The sequence below is a fragment of the Phalacrocorax carbo genome, chromosome 2 (genome assembly GCF_963921805.1).
Source record: "Phalacrocorax carbo chromosome 2, bPhaCar2.1, whole genome shotgun sequence".
Classification (NCBI taxonomy): Eukaryota; Metazoa; Chordata; class Aves; order Suliformes; family Phalacrocoracidae; genus Phalacrocorax; species Phalacrocorax carbo.
Window position 1 is genome coordinate 5,239,656 of NC_087514.1, and position 17,858 is coordinate 5,257,513.

A 17,858-nucleotide genomic window follows, 5' to 3' on the forward strand; every position below is an offset into this window, starting at 1 on the left:
ATCTTTTTACAGCTTCAGCATAGCGCCATATCTTAAACTAGTGTATATGTGTGTTTATATATAAAAACATAATTGAACAGACTTTTCACCTCATGTGCATGTATAGCAGTGGCACAATATGGTGTTGTCATGGTTTAATCACAGCTGGCAGCAAAGCACCGTGCAGCCGCTTGCTTGCTCCCCTCCAGTGGGATGGGGAAGAGAATCGGAAGAGTGAAAGCGAGAGAACTCGTGGGTTGAGAGAAAGGCAGTTTACTAGGTAAAGCAAAAGCCGTGCACACAAGCAAAGGAAAGCAAGGATTCATTCACTCCTTCCCATGGGCAGGCAGATGTTCAGACATCTCCAGGAAAGCAGGGCTGCATCATGCCTGGGAACTTGGGAAGACAAACTCCATCATTCTGAACAATCCCCCCCTTCCTCCTTGTTCCCCCATCTTTATATGTTGAGCATGACGTTATATGTTTTGGAATATCCTTTGGTCAATTGGGGTCAGCTGTCCCAGCCATGTCCCCCCCCCAAACCCGTGTGCACCCCCACCCTGCTCACGGGTGGGGTGAGAGGCAGAAAAGGCCTTGATTCTATCTAAGCACTGCTCAGCAATAAGGAAAACATCCCTGTGTTATCAACACTGTTTCGAGCACAAACCCAAAGCACAGTCCTGTACTAGCTACTGCGAAGAAAATTAACTCTATCCCAGCCAAACCCAGCACAGGTGTAAGAATGAATATATTAAAAAAACCTTGAATGTAAATGCTTTTTGACACACTGTAATAAAATACTTCTGAGATTGCACATGAAGTAGGAGGAAGCTTCTTAGAAGCCACTTTTCATACCGTGAATTTTGCAGTTTTCCATCTAGTTCTGTGTTGTCTTCAGTTGTGTACTGTAAAACTTCAGCACTGTCACATGCTCCTGTTGCTGGGAGTTGTTCGTCTGCCACACTTTTTCCTGCCTCTTTTAAAAACCCTTTTTCTTCTTTTAATTCAAAATAGTAGCATCATGGTAAAACTTGCTGGGCTTGTTTTTTCTTTTAAAAATCTCTCTGGAATTGGTGTTAAATAACTTCAGTCAGACTGCTTCATTAAAAAGGTGTAATTTATCTTCCTGAAATACAAGTCTTTTAGACTGTGTAGAAAGTGAAGATTGCTAAGAGGAAAACCACAATGCCTGTATGTGTTTAGCTGTTTCAAATAATGATCTGCTTATCTTTGTGCTCCTTGAGTAACTCTGGTTCAGATCCCAATTCAGTGAATTTATTACTTTTGAAGTGGAATAAATAAATGAGACTGAGTAAACTAGCAGCAGCAATAAAAGATTTAAATTCATTTGCATAGCACAAAATATGAAGACCAACAGTTTTTTGAGCCTTAAGTTATATGAGGGAAAAGCACTGTAATGTAAATGAAGACTGACCCAAATTGTCTAGCATTATAAACAACCCTGAAAGTGTTTCACACATGATTTGCCTTTTAGACTTACGTGTTGGTGAGGTACTGACAAAAACTCCAGCCAACACCATACCCAAATTCTTAGGTAAAACAGCAGATCAATCTTTACAGTAACCCAGCACTGTGCCCTTGTGACCAAGAAGGCCAACAGTATCCTGGGGTGTGGCCAGCAGGGCAAGGGAGGTTATCTTCCCCCTCTGTTCCGCCCTAGTGAGACCACATGTGGAGTACTGTGTCCAGTTCTGGGCTCCCCAGTTGAAGAAAGACAGGGAGCTACTGGAGAGAGTCCATCGGAGAGCTACCAAGATGATCAGGGGGCTGGAGCATCTCCCTTATGAGGAAAGGCTGAGAGACCTGGGTTTGTTCAGCCTGGAGAAGAGAAGACTGAGGGGGGATCTCATCAATGCTTATAAATATCTGAAGGGTGGGTGTCAGGATGATGGGGCCAGACTCTTTTCAGTGGTGCCCAACAACAGGCCAAGGGGCAATGCGCACAAGGTGGAACACAGGAAGTTCCACCTGAAGATGAGGAAAAACTCCTTCCCTGTGTGGGTGACAGAGCAGTGGCACAGGCTGCCCTGAGAGGTGTGGAGTCCTTTCCCTGGAGATATTCAAACCCTGCCTGGACATAGTCCTGTGCCCCTGCTCTGGGTGTGCCTGCTCAAGCAGGGGGTGGGATGGGGTGAGCTCCAGATGTCCCTTCCAACCCCTACCATTCTGTGACTCTTTAATAAAATGGTGCCTTTCTTTATGACAAAAGTTTCCATTAATTTGTATAAAGTCATTCATGAACAAAATGAATTTTCTGAGCTGTAGCTCAAAATTCCTATCTTGATGTAGTTACCTCTGATTTTTGAAGAAGCCTGATTTGATCAATTGAGGGAAGAAGATACAAGTGTTCAGATGAAGACAAGTTGCAAAGATTGTCGTTCAGAAAAAAGATTACTTGGGGGAAGACATACTTTAATTGGCAATATGAAGACATGAAGAATTTGTGCTGTATTTTTAAAAACGAAGGAAGAAGGTATTTTAGGAGGTACTATATTAACTATTTTACTAAAATTTAAATAAATTTTATCTGACACTTAACAGACTCAGTACCACTCTCTTTAACCTAAAGCCAAATGAAGGTGCTGGAATCAAGCTGCTACTGAAAGTAGCAGTTTGTATATAAAAAGAAATATCTATGTTTAAAAGAGGATCATTCATGTACTTGGTGAACTCTCTATATGATGACCATTGAGTACGGCTGGATGTGCTAAGAAAAGAAGAACAAGATTTAGGAGTGAAACTGAAGGATTGGAAAACTCAACTCAACTGTATGTGAGTTGAGAGAGCTGACATGCTTTTGCTCAAAGTTTTCAGACAGTTGTCTAATTTTTTAAACAGTTAAACTTGGCCTTTTCTCAAGCAAGAGTCTCTTTGTATCGCTAGTGGTGGCACTGAAACTTGGAATCACGATAATCCTCTCTGGCCAAATTCCTGCAACTTCGCAGAACAGTATATTGGTAAAAATGTCCCACAGAAATTAGGATGTTGTTCTTGCCATCTTCTGTCTCCGTGTGCTTCTTCCGCCCAAAATAGAAACCCAGATGTGTTTAACAGCTATGCCATCGTATCAGTAAACTTTTACAAAGCCTGCTTTGCTCAGAAGCAGCTTTGCAGCAGTCCCTACCTGTTTTGGTTTGTTTTGTTATGGAAGTTATCTGTGCTTAATTTGCTCCACTTTATATTAAGGTAGGTCTTCTGGTATTTCTTAACATGAAAAAATCATTAATATTGTTCAGTGGTTTACATATTGATTTTGTATGTACAAAATATATTTTTGTAGTGTTCAAAGTATGCAGACATCTGAAGTTCTCGGATGCGCTGGAGAACTAGATACTGAAATTTTAATGGTATGCTTAACTCTGACTTCAGCTTTGTCAATTTTTCATGAGATTTTATCTACAATTTTTTTGTGCTAGCTGTGAATTTCGAACTGACTGTGACTTAATGTGTACACATTCCATCTTACTAGAAATTTTGTAATAGAAGACTGTGATGTGTTTAATCAATCTCTTCCCATTCTCCCTCTTTGAGGTGGACATCTTAGAAGGAGCATACATTCTGCTTCTAGCAGAAAACTCTTCTATCTTTATTCACGCTGAAAAGATTATTTTCTTTCCCCCCGTTCCTGCAAAGTTAGTGGTAAAGCTGATAATTTCTTTTTCAAAGATGAGCTATTACGCAATAAATAACTGAATCCTTTTGCTCTCCTTCTCTTCTTTGTGTGAATGGAGCCACTTTCTTTGATATTGTTCATGATGATCTGTTCATGAAAGTGGGTCTAGCTCTCTGGGTAGCATAGATTAATTATTTTCTTTTTGTGCCTGCTCTTTTCCATGTCAAACTTTGAATTTTATTAGTTTTAGTCTCCACAGTATTTATTTAGGGATTTATTTTGCTTGATTTCTCAAAGAAACAGGATTCATATAATATGCTGTCTGCCGGTGCCTTTCTGGTTTTCCCCATAAGAACAGGTTTTGACTCTGTTGACAAAACGGGGTGTGGAGAACAGATCAGAGATGTTAATTTTGTTCCAGTTTCATGACACTTGTTTATACATAGAAAAGGGAGATGTTAACAGTGCCCTGAAGATGGCAAAGAAAAAAAGACCACTGATTCTCACTTGCTTTGGTCATTTTGTCATCCAGCTGGCCACTCGGCTTGCATGTCTCACTGATGGCCTAATGAATATAGTTAGGAGCCTGCAGTATAGCCGTTCAGGGCAGTATAATAACATAGGTAAGTGCTGAGATTTATTGCAGTAGAGAATACTGGAACAAAAATCCAGCATTCCGTGTGTTGCTTTCAAAGCAACTTGCTCAGGTATCAGATCTTTGAGCAGTCTGAAGGCGTGTGTACTTGCTCCATGTATTTGTCAGAAAAATATTAGAGAAGCAGTTTGTTTACTAAAACTGTAGAAAAGGCTGTCTTCTAATACCTGTCAGACTTAATGTAATGGAAAAACAGGTGATGCGTGCCTGAAAATTAGAGGAGACCTACTCTGTTCTGCTGAATTAAACAACTGAAATACTGAATTAGTGGATTGATCGTGCAAGTCTTGCTAAGGCACTTCACTTATATTAGCTTGCTTGTGGTAGTGAAGAGTGATGTAGTGAGTATACAAACAGGGTGCTTCCTATCCGTCTGCATCTATCCAACACTAGAGTTGAGGGACTACCCGAAAGGTTGTGAAGACCTTTGCATACATGCTATAATCTAGTGTTTATCTTCAAGGTAAGAAGTTTGTAGTGGTTACTGTCTATGAATACACAATTTTTATTTCAGCTTTTGTGAGGGTCTTAATGTATTTTGTGGCCTTTTTGAAATTCTTTTTTAGGTTAAAGAATAGAATCATAGAATGGTTTAGGTTGGAAGGGACCTTCAGAGGTCATCCAGTCCAACCCCCCCTGCGGTGAGCAGGGACATATTCTACTAGATCAGGTTGCTCAGAGCCCAGTCCAACCTGGCCTGGAATGTTCCTAGGGATGGGGCATCGACCACCTCTCTGGGCAACCTGTGTCAGTGTTTCACCACCCTCATTATAAAAAATGTCTTCCTTATATCCAGTCTAAATCTACCCTCCTTTAGTTTAAAGCCATCACCCCTTGTCCTGTCACAACAGGCCTTGCTAAAGGGGTTGCCCCCACCCTTCCTATAGGCCCCCTTTAAGTACTGGAAGGCCGCAATAAGGTCTCCCCAGAGCCTTCTCTTCTCCAGGCTGAACAACCCCAACTCTCTCAGCCTGTCCTCGTAGGAGAGGTGCTCCAGCCCTCGGATCATTTTTGTTGCCCTCCTCTGGACCTGCTCCAACATCTCCATGTCCTTCTGTGCTGAGGGCTGCAGAGCTGGATGCAGCCCTGCAGGTGGGGTCTCACTAGAGCCGAGTGGAGGGGCAGAATCCCCTCCCTCACCCTGCTGGCCACGCTGCTTTTGATGCAGCCCAGGATACTGTTGGCTTTCTGGGCTGCAAGCGCACTTTGTTGGTGCGTGTCTAGCTTTTTGTCCACCAGTACCCCCAAGTCGTCCTCCACAGGGCTGCTCTCAATCCCTTCATCCCCCAGCCCGTATTGATATTGGAGGTTGCCCCGACCCAGGTGCAGGACCTTGCACTTGGCCTTGTTGAACCTCATGAGGTTCTCACAGGCCCACCTCTCCAGCTTGTCCAGGTCTCTTTGGATGACATCCCATCTTTCTGGTGTGCCAACTGCACCGCTCAGCTGGTGTCACCTGCAAATTTGCTGAGGGTGCTCTTGATCCCGCTGTCTGTGTTATTGATGAAGATACTAAATAGTACTGTCCCAGTATGAGTAGACTGCCCAATATACTGCCTCTTGATGGCAGTGTGATGCTGAAGATCTCCCTGGCAGCAGACACTGACTTATTCTCCTTCTCTAGTTCTCGGAGGGCTCACTAAGTAATTTTCTTTTTTTGTTGTGAAGGAAATATCTGTTTGTGGGTGCAGAAACTACTGTTTCTATTGCTTTTTCTGCTGCCAGGCTGACTTTTCTGTCTTGTTACATGTTACTAGTAATTTATTAAGGACACGTTTGACTGTTCCTGAGAGAATTGCCTGTGCCAGCCAGCTGGCCTTTCTCAGGGGCTGACTGCTGCAGGAGGTCTCCTCGGGCTTCTCCTTTGTGAACATTGTTTGCTGTTTTCAAGGGGGGAGGAAAAGCTCAGCGAACACAAAGAACCCTGGGTACTATATATTTTTGTTAAAACTTTGATTCTGGGCTTATCACCAGGGGAAATTTGAAGTCAGAAGGCTTTTAGCTATCTGTTTCCCAACTTCCTTTTTCAATATTTTAGCAAGTTGCTTAAGGAAACAGAAGGTTTTTTGTCTTCCAGTGTAACTGGCAGGTCAGACATAAACTGTTCCCTTTCTTTGTTCTACTTTGCTGTAGGTTGTTCTGCAAGGGACACAATGACTTGGTCAAAACAAGATCAACCAATTGTTTGCTAGAGAACAAATGTTGAATTTTTAATATTTGACTTAGTTTTTAGTGGGTAGTGACTGAGACCAAGTGCAGATATTTCAAATTTCTTCAAATAGTGAAGTTGAAGAGCTGAAACGTACAGTTATAGCAATTGGGTTCTGATTTTCTCTGTTGTGTGCCAAGGCATGAAATGCTGTTTGTGTTAAATCACGGTAACTGAAGTGCTTAAAAATGTTAGTCTATGACTGACCTTCTTTTCTGTCCTGGTCTGATTTTCCAATGGCTCCATTTCTGTGAAACACGGCTTCATATTATTGTCAAACTAGCAGGAAGACTTTTTCACATTTAATAGCTTTCAGTCACAAATGGTTTCTAACCGTGCAGCCGAAGCTTTTGGATTTTTGTGTGCTCGTATTAGAAAAAGGTTTGAAGCAGCTTTGGGACAAAACCGGTGTTCATTGTGGTGACATGAAGGAGTTAAGCAAAAAATTACCACGAATATTGGTGGACTTGCAAAATTTTCTGTTGTCAGAAGCAGCCAAAAGAACAGTAATGAAAACAATTTGGTATGAAATGGGGAAATTGTACCATGAGGGTATACTGCACAAACTGAGGGTGTGTGCTGCAGTGGCGATACTGATTGTGGCTTTGTTCAGCTTTTTTTGGTTTAGCTGTTCTATGATCCTCATCTTTCAGTGAGTCTGGAGAGAAACTGGAGGAAAAAAAAAAAAAGTGAACGTAGTTATTCCAGATCAGAAAATAACCCATAATTTCTCACTCAATAATTGAGTCTCTGTAATACCTACACAAGAGTATCCAGTAGCATTTCCAGCTGCAGTGCAGGCTTTTAAAGCTGTTGAGGTGAATTCACAGGTCAAAGGATGAAGTGGTGCTTGCTTTCCTGTTGCCGTATACAAGTATGAAGACAGTAGGTAGGCAAAGACCTCCAAGAATAACTGTTTTCTATCTCTTCTTTGCAAAGAGAAAGGTAAGTACTAGTGATAACTGTTTCAGTCACAGACAGTCTTCTAAGCTATGGGTCAGGAGACTTCGTTGAATAGATCCTCCCAGGAGTTTGGTGCAGTTTCTGATTGTGCCAAAATACGATGACAGCCAGGCAGCTGCTAGGAAAATTCAGAGCTGTTTAAAAGTGGCAGTCTGTAGTGGGGTTTTGGCAATTCTTAGGCTTTGCAAATTTGACTAAGCAGAGAAATTAGTATCATCCATTCATATCACAGAGGTCAGGTATCAGAAGCGCAGAAAGGCTCCAACATTTGCTTTCTGAAGTGCAAGATCATGCAGCTCTCGCTCTTTTGCATCATGAATACTTCTTGATATGTCCTGTTGATGTAGATTCCTTTAGCATCTCAGCTGAGATGCAGTGTGAAGTAAAAAGTCATAGAGCTGGTGGCTTGGCAGCAGCATGTTTTAAACTGCATTTCATACAATATCAGCATAGAAAAATGCCTTGTTTTAGTCTTGTATTTGCAGAAAGCATGCTGAGCTTCTGCTGTGAAATAAAAATGTGACATCTATAAACAAATTCTTTTTGCAAGTGGTGGCAGCATGCTGTCTTTGCATACAGTAATGGACAGTGTTTAACACTAGGAAATGAAAGCCAGTTCTTCAAAATGACAGACCTCCAGTTTCAAGCAGAATTAAGTGCATGCTGTAGTGCTGTCTTCATCGTTCTTGGTAGCTGTGATGCTTTCCGTTTCCGTGGATTCTACTTATACTATGTGTCCTTGCTCACATAACATGGCAAATAACAACCTGAATGCTGTAGACTGAAATTTTTATGCAAATACTCAGTCTTGAACCACTACAACTCCTGGCTGTACTACACTGAGCTGAGTGCATGTGTATGTCTTATAACCTATTTTTGGGAACATTTCCTACACGCAGTTAAAATGCAGTGAGGAGAGACGGTTCAGTGAAGCATGGACACAAGGAAGGCGATTTGTCAGTCATGTGGCATTAATTTTGTAGTGAAGGCGATTACAATCAATGTTTATTTGCTTTGAAAGAGTATGTACTCATGGCCCTAGTAGCTTATAAACTAAGCTGGATTGATGTGGGCAAAATGTGGGCATCAGTAAATGTTTGTGCCTTTCAAGGCCCAAGATAGTGTTTCGGGCAGTAGCATGGTTTACAGGATATGTTTCTCTCACATTTTTCTCACTCCTCCCTCTCACAGCTGTGACGCAGCATTTTTTACCCTTTCTTAAGTATGTTACCACAGAGGTGCCACCAGCATAGCTGATTGCCCAGCTCTGGGCAGCAGCAGGTTCATTTTGGATTTGGCTGGAACTGGCTCTCTCCAACATGGAGCTACTCCTGGCCTCTTCTCACAAAGACCACCCCTGCAGCATCCCACGCTACCAAAACCTGGCTGCATAAACCTGATACACTTGTCTGAGCAGTTTTTTTTTTGGAAAGCAGTATTTGATATCACCCTTCTGTTTTCTCTTTTGTTTTATCCTTGAGTATTTTTATCTCTGAAGTGTTTTCTAGAAATGGTTTGGTTATTGAATAGTTATTTTTATTGCTAGCACATATATGGAGGAATGCTCACGGTGCTTTCAAACAATACAGGTCTAAGACTTTTCGGCTATCTCATTCTCCCCTCTAAACACACATTCTTAGGCTTATTTGTGTTTGCAGACTCCCATTTCATCAGAGAAATATAGTTTTGTATTCAGGCCATATATTTCCAGGTAGACTTTTTAAAAATAATTGTTGGATAAAATTAATAAGCATTTGTTATACATTATTGAAGATAACCCAAAGAATATATGTTTGTTTGAATGTTCTTGTATTTTTAAGCAAAACCAAAGAAAAATTTTCTTACCAGTTGTTATGATTTACTAGTATAATGTACAATTATTTTAAAAATTAGGTAGTTTTAACACAAGGTAACATCAAAAGTAATTTGTTTCTCTTCTTTGCCTTTGGTATTGTTTCAGCTAATGTTTCAGAACAAGGCTTGTTCACATAATAATGCTATTATTAATAACCTTAATATGCTCGAAGCCAATTGTGTTAGATGTGTAGATTTACTAGATAAATTTTAGAAATTTTTATCCTGACAATGAAAAAATTAACAAAAAGCAGGTATAGACTGACACTTCAAAAATTCTGAGAAGTCCAGAAAACTGTCTTGCTTATGGTCACTTAATTATATTTGATCCATCCATTAAGGCTTCTGGAGCAGAACTCTAAGCACAAAATTAGTTGGCGTTCCATTAGAGTTATTTTGTATAAATAAGAAAAAAAAATAGTAAAACTTTAGGTTATAACTTAAACTTTTGTTACATGTAAGTTTGAAATAGTTTTAAAATTTTACTTCAAACAAATTTATTTTCTAGAGAAGAAAGATGTAACACAGAGCTTGGAAAGCTACACAGCAAAATGCCCTGGTACAATGGAATTCATCACTCTTCCAGATGGTTTGAAGTTACCTCCTGTTCCATTCACCAAATTGCCTATTGTGAGGTAAGACTCCAAAATACAATCTTTAACTTTGCCACAGTACCTGTCAAGTTTTAAAGGATACTGGAAGAATGTAGTCTCCTCACTTTACGTAAGTTGTTCACAATAACATAGAAAAATGTCAAAATGTCAAATTGATTTGAGTTCTGAGGCAAAAATAGAGCCTTTGAGCTGAAAATACGTTCTGTGGCCTTTAGTTTCAGAATGAGAGAGTTTTTTTTTTTTCTCCAAACTGTCATTCAAGAGCTTCTGATACAATCAAAGAAAAGTATTTTGTAGTTGAGCTGAGATTTAAGTTAGATACCTGATCATACTGAAGGTCCACGAGTTGGATGCTGTCTTCATCCATGGAGCCTGGTACTCAGCTGGAACTGATGCCTTTTGTAGCTGTTTCTTTCCAGATGCTGTGTTTTCAAGCTGGCACCTTCACTGGCCTACTCTAAATCTATGTTCCTTTTTGTGCCTGTGTGCCAATGCACATCATGCAGTCCATCCAATGAATAACACCTTGTTTAGATTAAAGCCTAGCATGAAGTATTGGAGAGAGTCAGAGAGAAAGAAAACAGCCATTGGGCATCAATAATAAAAGGCTAAAAGAAAATCTTTGTCAAGAATTGGCTTTTTGAAGGAAAGATAATTGCTATCCAGAAAAAATATGGTAGAAGTTATTGAAGAGTTCTCAGAGAGATTTGAGTTCTCAGTGGGATGTCATCAAACATTTCATGAAGCAAGAGTTGAGGTGTCACAAAGAGATAATAAACCGTATAACCAAAGAGTGAAAATTATATTTATTTTCCCATTATTTTTAGTCTCTAAAATGAAAATGAATGTTTTACTCCATGACCATTTGTCATGATAAAACTATTTTTACTACATTCTCTAACTTCTTCAATTTTTTTTTCCACATTTACTGAACAAAGAGGCCATGTCTATTTGCAGTGTATTTAACGTAATAGGTCTGTTCACACTAAAAATTTGTTGTGTAGGAGGTGCTCGCTTAAGGTACAGGTTTGACTGGAGCCTATGGCTGTATGCAGTCAGATGAAATTGTGTGTGGAATCAGAGTGGTCACACCGTTTCCAGTAGTGTCCTGGAAACAGTCTTTTTTCTGCTGATTGGATCAAGTGCCAAGCTGTGGACTGACCAGCCACCTGGGTCACCCCACTTTTAATGTGTGCTCACAGGGGAAAGATGCTTTTTCCCTGAGGTCTTCCAGCATTGTCCCCTCAGTGGATTCAGTTAGCACTGACAAATCATCTAGGATGACTTTGCAGACACCTGCTTTGTGTTGCCAGTTCAGTGGTGCAGTGCATACTTTGGCATTGAAGCTGGTATCAGCTTCTTTGCTGGGAAACATGGAATGTGGACATATGAGCCCCAAACCTTAACTGGCAGAATCAAAGCTACGTATTACAGTGGGAAAGTTATTTCATAGAATCACAGAATCATAGAATCATAGAATCATTAAGGTTGGAAAAGACCTCTAGGATCATCAGGTCCAACCGTCAACCCATCACACCCAGGCTTCCTAAACCATGCCCTGAAGTGCCACGTCTACACATTTTTTGAACACCTCCAGGGATGGTGACTCCCCCACCTCTCTGGGCAGCCTGTTCCAACACCTGACCACTCTTTCAGTGAATTCATTACGAGTATTTTAATATAACAGTAATACCAGTAATTTATGACCTTGGTGTTGGATTTATTTTCACAAAAAATCTATTAATAGAACTAAACTAGTCATATTTGTCTATCTTAGATCGTATTTCCAGTCAAGACACATAGGTAGCCACTTCCAGGTTTTTGTGGCCTAATTCAGATATCTGCTTTAGGATAAGCTGAATTACTGGAGCTTGTGGTCTGTATTGACTTATTTTCCATTGACCCTAAGAATGTCCAATGGCAAGTTCGGGTAACTGTGTCTGTGTGGTAGATGAGTTCCCTGGTAAGTACATTCTGAAGGCAGGTCCCCAGCCAAATACGTGAAGGAGGCCTGTATTTCTTCTCCTGAAAGTTTTTAGGCAACAAACTTAGTGCAAATTTTAACCTAGCCTTTTTTTTGTGTGTGTGTGAAAATAGTATTAAAAAACCCTGAAGTTAATTAAGCAAACTTGGATAGTCCTTTTTAGTACTTGAGTTATGTGACTGTAGAGAGAAGTTAGAGCAAAAGCTTCAATGAAAATGTTTTTCAGGCAAAATGCTTTCTTTTGAGAGCAAGTCAGCCACTTAGTGCCTCTTGCAGATCTCTATTCTAGGAGTAATCTTGGTGTTACACAGTATAAAACCAAAACTACCTTCCTTAATCTGACTGTATATGGTATCTGTCTGCCTTGGCTGTCAACCAGGTGCAGAAATGTGACGCTAAAGGTCCCTTGAGTCTAACCCTTAACTTGTGCTAAAAAAGTAGTTACTGTGTTTAGCTGTGAAATGTTAAATCCTGAATTAGTCTTAGGTTTTTGCTTTTTGCTTAACCTTTAAACCACGGAGGAGGTGGATTGTAATGGATGTAATGGATGTATTCCATAGCGCTTTTTTGTTTTTCATGCTGAATATTGAAGAAAATTCATGTCTGGAAGATACGGGAAATGCTGACTGAATCCTTTTTTATAGGAGTCGTGCATATAGAGGCCAGTCAAAACTTTGGCAACAGATTACCAAGACTTCAATGGGAAGGGCTCTGCCTCACTTAATATGTTTTGTATGCTGAGAGAAGGGGACAAGCCCATTATATTTACTTATTATTCCTAGGGCTAGCTTTAAGAAATTGCTCACCATCCAGGTGCTTCATTTACACTGTCAGCTTGCGCTGACCCAGCTGCGCTTGGAGTGTTGAAAACAGTTGCTGCTGTTTTGCCATGCGGTGAGGAACCTCATATCAACATTATGTAACAGCTAAGAATTGCTGTTTGTGCTCCTCCCTCCACCCCCCTGCCCCTTGTATTTTGAAAGTTCTATAAAAGCCATAGTGATAAAAACCCATAATCCAACAAAATATTAGTTGTGTCTAAATATAAAGCCTGGTTACATCTACGCAGTAGACCTAGTGTTGTAGAGCTGTCCAGCTAGTTGGAAAATAGCTGTGCTGCAGGACTGCAGAGCTCTTTGAGCTAAAACGTTAATTTTTGAGACATAAATTATAAATGTGTGGATATGTGGTTTTGATCAATACTGAGTAACCTAAGCTTATGATTCAGTCCATGTTAGAGCCCTCTAGAAACCTACACATTAACTGATGATGATGATGACTTCTATTTACTGTTGGCATTTCACGGTCTACTAGTTTTTAATCCATTTAATGTGGGGTGCTTATTTTGGATGCAGATTTCTTAATCAAAATACTGTAAAACATTGAAATGCCACAGTGAAATCGGAACATATTGCACTGTTACCTTTTTCTCACGCACACCTAAAAGCAATAGAACGAGATTTGGCTTGGCAAAATCTTTATGTTCCATTACTCATGTTAACTAGTATTTCATGTCTAGCTCTCCTTTATTTAAGTATGGTATTCTTCATACTCTTTTTTTTTTTTTTTGTGTGTGTGTATCCTGTCTTTGAACTAGATGCGTGGCACATTATTGATGTGCATTAAAAATTATCATATTTTTATGTATTTTCTTTTAGCCTTTGGAATTTTGTCTTTTTTTGGTTTGGTTTTTTTTTTTTTTTTCCTCACATTTCACATACTGTAGTACAACCTGGAAAGCTCCTTGGTGAACTTTTATTTCTTGTGATGAAGCTTCAGAATTTAAAAGCGTGTTGCATTGGAAAGTATTTCATTATAGCATACTATGAAATAATAATCTAGTATTTCCTCAAATAAAAAAGGAAAGAATTTATTGTCTTTTGGTTCTAATAGATGTGCTCTTCCCATTTTCATGACTTACCTGTGCTGAAACTAATTTTCGTAGTAATATACTTGAAAGAAGAAAGAATTTTCTTCCTTTTCACCACTGGTGTCTTTTAGTTGCCCTTATATACTTATCTTACTACTATAAATTTACTTGGTGCCAAGTTTTTCTTCCCTTGTTTACTTAGTAGAGTTAGGGTTATAAAAATTATTTTCATTTCCCCTCTAAGCAAGGTTGTTTTTAATTAATATGACTTTTCCAAATACAAGATTCTGGGTAGCTAGTGAAATTATTTTGTATTCCTAATTGTCACTCATTTGAATTCAGTCAGACTGGGCCAGGGGCTAGAAAATGTAGGTTACTGAAGCTTTTCACACAAAGGAATTAAAAACTTTGCCATGTGCTATGTGTGACCTGTGAGGGTATAGCTGTCTAACATGCAGTTGAAGAACATTCTTTCCACTGTAATGCATTACTATAAAAAAGGTTATCCACCAGTATTTGTAAAAGATTGATGGATAAATCAAAGCACTTCTATCCATATATAAAATTAAATTCCTTTTTATTAGCACTTTATCAAATCTAATGTTTGTTTCCTCAAATAAGTATCACTCACATGTTTTGCTTTAAGTTCCTTTCTAATTTGTAACAAAATTCTATCAGAAGAGGTTTCAAATTATGAAATATTTAGGAATCTGTCATATTTTCTCTCTGCTCCTCTGGCTTGTTGTCTGTTATTTTGCGTTTGATTGTGATGCGGACACTAAGTATCACCAACAGGTAGTACACGGATGTCATTTATTTCTTGTTCCAAAATGCTTTTAGTGTTATCTAGTAACTTCTCATCAGGTGTTTTATATCACAGAGTTAACTCTTACAGCTTCATTAATCATAGAATGGTTTGGGTTGGAAGGGACCTTCAGAGGCCATCCAGTCCAGCCTCCCTGCAGTGAGCAGGGACATATTCTACTAGATCAGGTTGCTCAGAGCCCCGTCCAACCTGACCTGAATGTTCCTAGGGATGGGGCATCGACCACCTCTCTGGGCAACCTGTGTCAGTGTTTCACCACCCTCATTGTAAAAAATGTCTTCCTTCTATCCAGTCTAAATCTACCCTTCTTTAGTTTAAAGCCATCACCCCTTGTCCTCCTCCACAGGGCTGCTCTCAATCCCTTCATCCCCCAGCCCATTTTGATATTGGAGGTTGCCCCGACCCAGGTGCAGGACCTTGCACTTGGCCTTGTTGAACCTCATGAGGTTCTCACAGGCCCACCTCTCCAGCTTGTCCAGGTCTCTTTGGATGACATCCCATCTTTCTGGTGTGCCAACTGCACCGCTCAGCTGGTGTCACCTGCAAATTTGCTGAGGGTGCTCTTGATCCCACTGTCTGTGGGACCCCTGAGGGACACCACTCATCACTGGTCTTCATCTGGACATCGAGCCATTGACCACAACCCTCTTGATGTGACAAGCCAACCAATTCCTTATCCACCGACAGCTCACCCATCTCTGCAATTTAGAGAGAAGGATGCTGTGCGGGACCGTGTCGAAGGCCTTACAGAATTCCAGACAGATGACATCCATAACTCTTCCCTTTACCACTGGTGTAGTCACTCCATCATAGAAGGGCACTAGGTTGGTCAGGCAGGACTTGCCCTTGGTGAAGCCATGCTGGCTGCCTTGAATTACCTCCCTCTCCTCCAAGTGCCTTAGCATAGCTTCTAGGAGGATCTGTTCCATGATATTCCCAGGCACAGAGCTGAGGCTGACAGGTCAGTAGTTCCCCAGGTCCTCCTTTCTACCCTTTTTAAAGATGGGCACAATGTTTCCATTTTTCCAATCCCCAGGGACTTCACCTGACTGCCAGGGCTTTTCCAATATCATGGAGAGTGGCTTGGCAACGACATCAGCCAATTCCCTCAGGACTCTGGGATGCACCTCATCAGGTCCCATAGACTTGTGTATGTTCAGGTTCCTCAGGTGGTCACAAACCTGATCTTCTCTTACAGTGAAAGACGCTTTTACCTGCCTGGTGTCCGTCTTGCGGTACATCATCTACTTGGGAGAGGTGAGGAGAGAGGTTGCCAGTGAAGACTGAGGCAAAAAAAATTGTTGAGTATCTCAGCCTTCTCATCTGTTGATACTAGGTCACCATTCTTGTTCATCGGGGAGTAAGCTTTCTTTAACTTTCCTTTTCTGGTAGACATACCTGTAGAAGCCCTTCTTGTTATTCTTTGCATCCCTTGCCAAATTCAGCTCCAGCTATGCCTTGGCCTTCCTGACCCCATCCCTACACAACCAGGCAGCGTCCTTACGCTCTTCCCAGGATAACTGTCCCTGCTTCCACTGCCTGTTCATTTCTGTCTTGCCCTTTAGTTTGACCAGCATGTCTTGACTCAGCCATGCTGGTCTCGTCCTTTGCTTGCCTGATTTCTTATACCTGGGATTGAGAGCTCTTGTGCTCTATGGACAATGTCCTTAAAGATCTGCCATCTCTGTTCTGTTCCCTTGTCCCTGAGGGCAGTTTCTCAGGGGGTCCTACTGACTAACTCCGTGAAGAGCTGGAAGTCTGCTTTCCTAAAATTTAGGGTCTTGACTATATTGCTCACTTTTCCCATATCCCTCAGGAGTGTGAACTCCACCAATGCATGATCATTGTTGCCCAGGCCGCCTCCAATCATGACGTCACCAATGAGCTCACTTGCAATGGTGACCATCAGATCCAGTATTGCATCCCCTTGGGTAGGGCTGCTTATTACCTGGCTTAAGAAGTTATCCTCAATGCATTCCAGGAATCTCCTGGATTGCCTACAGCTCGCTGTGCTACTTCTCCAGCAGATGTCAGGGTGGTTGAACTCCCCCAGCAGGACGGGAGCCTGCGAGTGCGAAGCCTCCTGTAGCTGGAGTAAGAAGGCTTTGTCAATAGGCTCCCCTTGATCAGGTGGCCTTTAGGAGACACCAACCACAAGGTTCCCTTTGTTGCCTCAGTCTCTGATTCTTACCTGTGAGCTTTTGACCTGCTCATGGTTATTCTTCAGGGACAGCTCTTCACACTCTATTGATTTCTTTATGTAGAGAGCAATGCCTCCACCCCTCCTTCCTCACCTGTCCCTTCTGAACAGCCTGTAGCCATCGATAGCCACATTCCAGTCATGGGATTAGTCCCACCAAGTTTCAGTAATGGCAATCAGTTCATAGCTTTCTAGCAGCCCAGTAGTTTCCAGCTCCTGTTTGTTTCCCATGCTGTGTGCATTCCTGTAGAGGCATTTCATCTGGGCTGTGGGCTGTGTCTCCTTCTTAGTGGAAGACCCCTTGTTTCCCCTGAGGTGTTTCACAGGAGTTTCCTTGTTGGCTCCTACTACCTCAGAAGCCCCCAGCTCACCTCACAAGACGTTGACTGTGCTGCAGTGTCCCCAGCACGCCTCTGGGCAACAGGTTAAGGGCTCACACTAGCAGCCCGTCCCTCTAACCATTGTGTATCATCCCACAGCTTGTCACAGGCAAGCCTGATATATTCCCCCTCCCCCTTCGCCTTGAGTTTAAAGCCCTGTCAGTGAGCCCCACAAGCTCCTGAGCGAAGACCCTCTTTTTTCCCATTAAGAAAGATAGCTCCCATTTGACGCCAGCAATCCTGGTGCCGTGTAGGCCATCCCATTGTCAAAAAACCCAAAGTTGTGTCAGTGACACCAGCCGTGGAACTATGTGCTAATAGATAGGGTCTGCCCGTTCCTTTCCACATCACTGCCCACAACTGGAAGGAGGGAGGAAAAAATAAACTGTGCCCCAGATTCCCTCACTAACCATCCCAAGGCTCTGAAGTCTCTTTTAATCACCCTTGGGCTATGTACTGCATCTTTATCATCACCCACGTGGAAGAGCAGTAACGGGTAGTAGTCTGAGGACCATACCAGGCTGGGAAGTTTCCTAGTGGTATCTCCAACCTGGGCTCCTGGGAGGCAGCAGGCTTCCCTATGAGGAAGGTCAGCCCTGCATATTGGACCCTCTGTTCCCCTCAGAAGGGAGTCTCCTACACCTATGACCCATCTTTTTTATCTTGTGGAGTTGGTGGTAACATGAGGGG

General features: G+C 41.5%; 1 protein-coding gene across 9 annotated transcripts in view; it reads left to right on the forward strand.

Moving 5' to 3' along the window:
- TRAPPC9 (trafficking protein particle complex subunit 9) overlaps positions 1-17,858 on the forward strand; it is a 534,676-nt gene that overhangs the window by 52,126 nt on the left and 464,692 nt on the right. For all 9 annotated transcript variants that reach the window (XM_064442029.1, XM_064442032.1, XM_064442034.1 and 6 more), the window contains one exon: positions 9,803-9,929. In XM_064442029.1, coding sequence (XP_064298099.1) covers positions 9,803-9,929 — 127 coding nt within the window. The remainder of the gene's footprint in view (positions 1-9,802; positions 9,930-17,858) is intronic.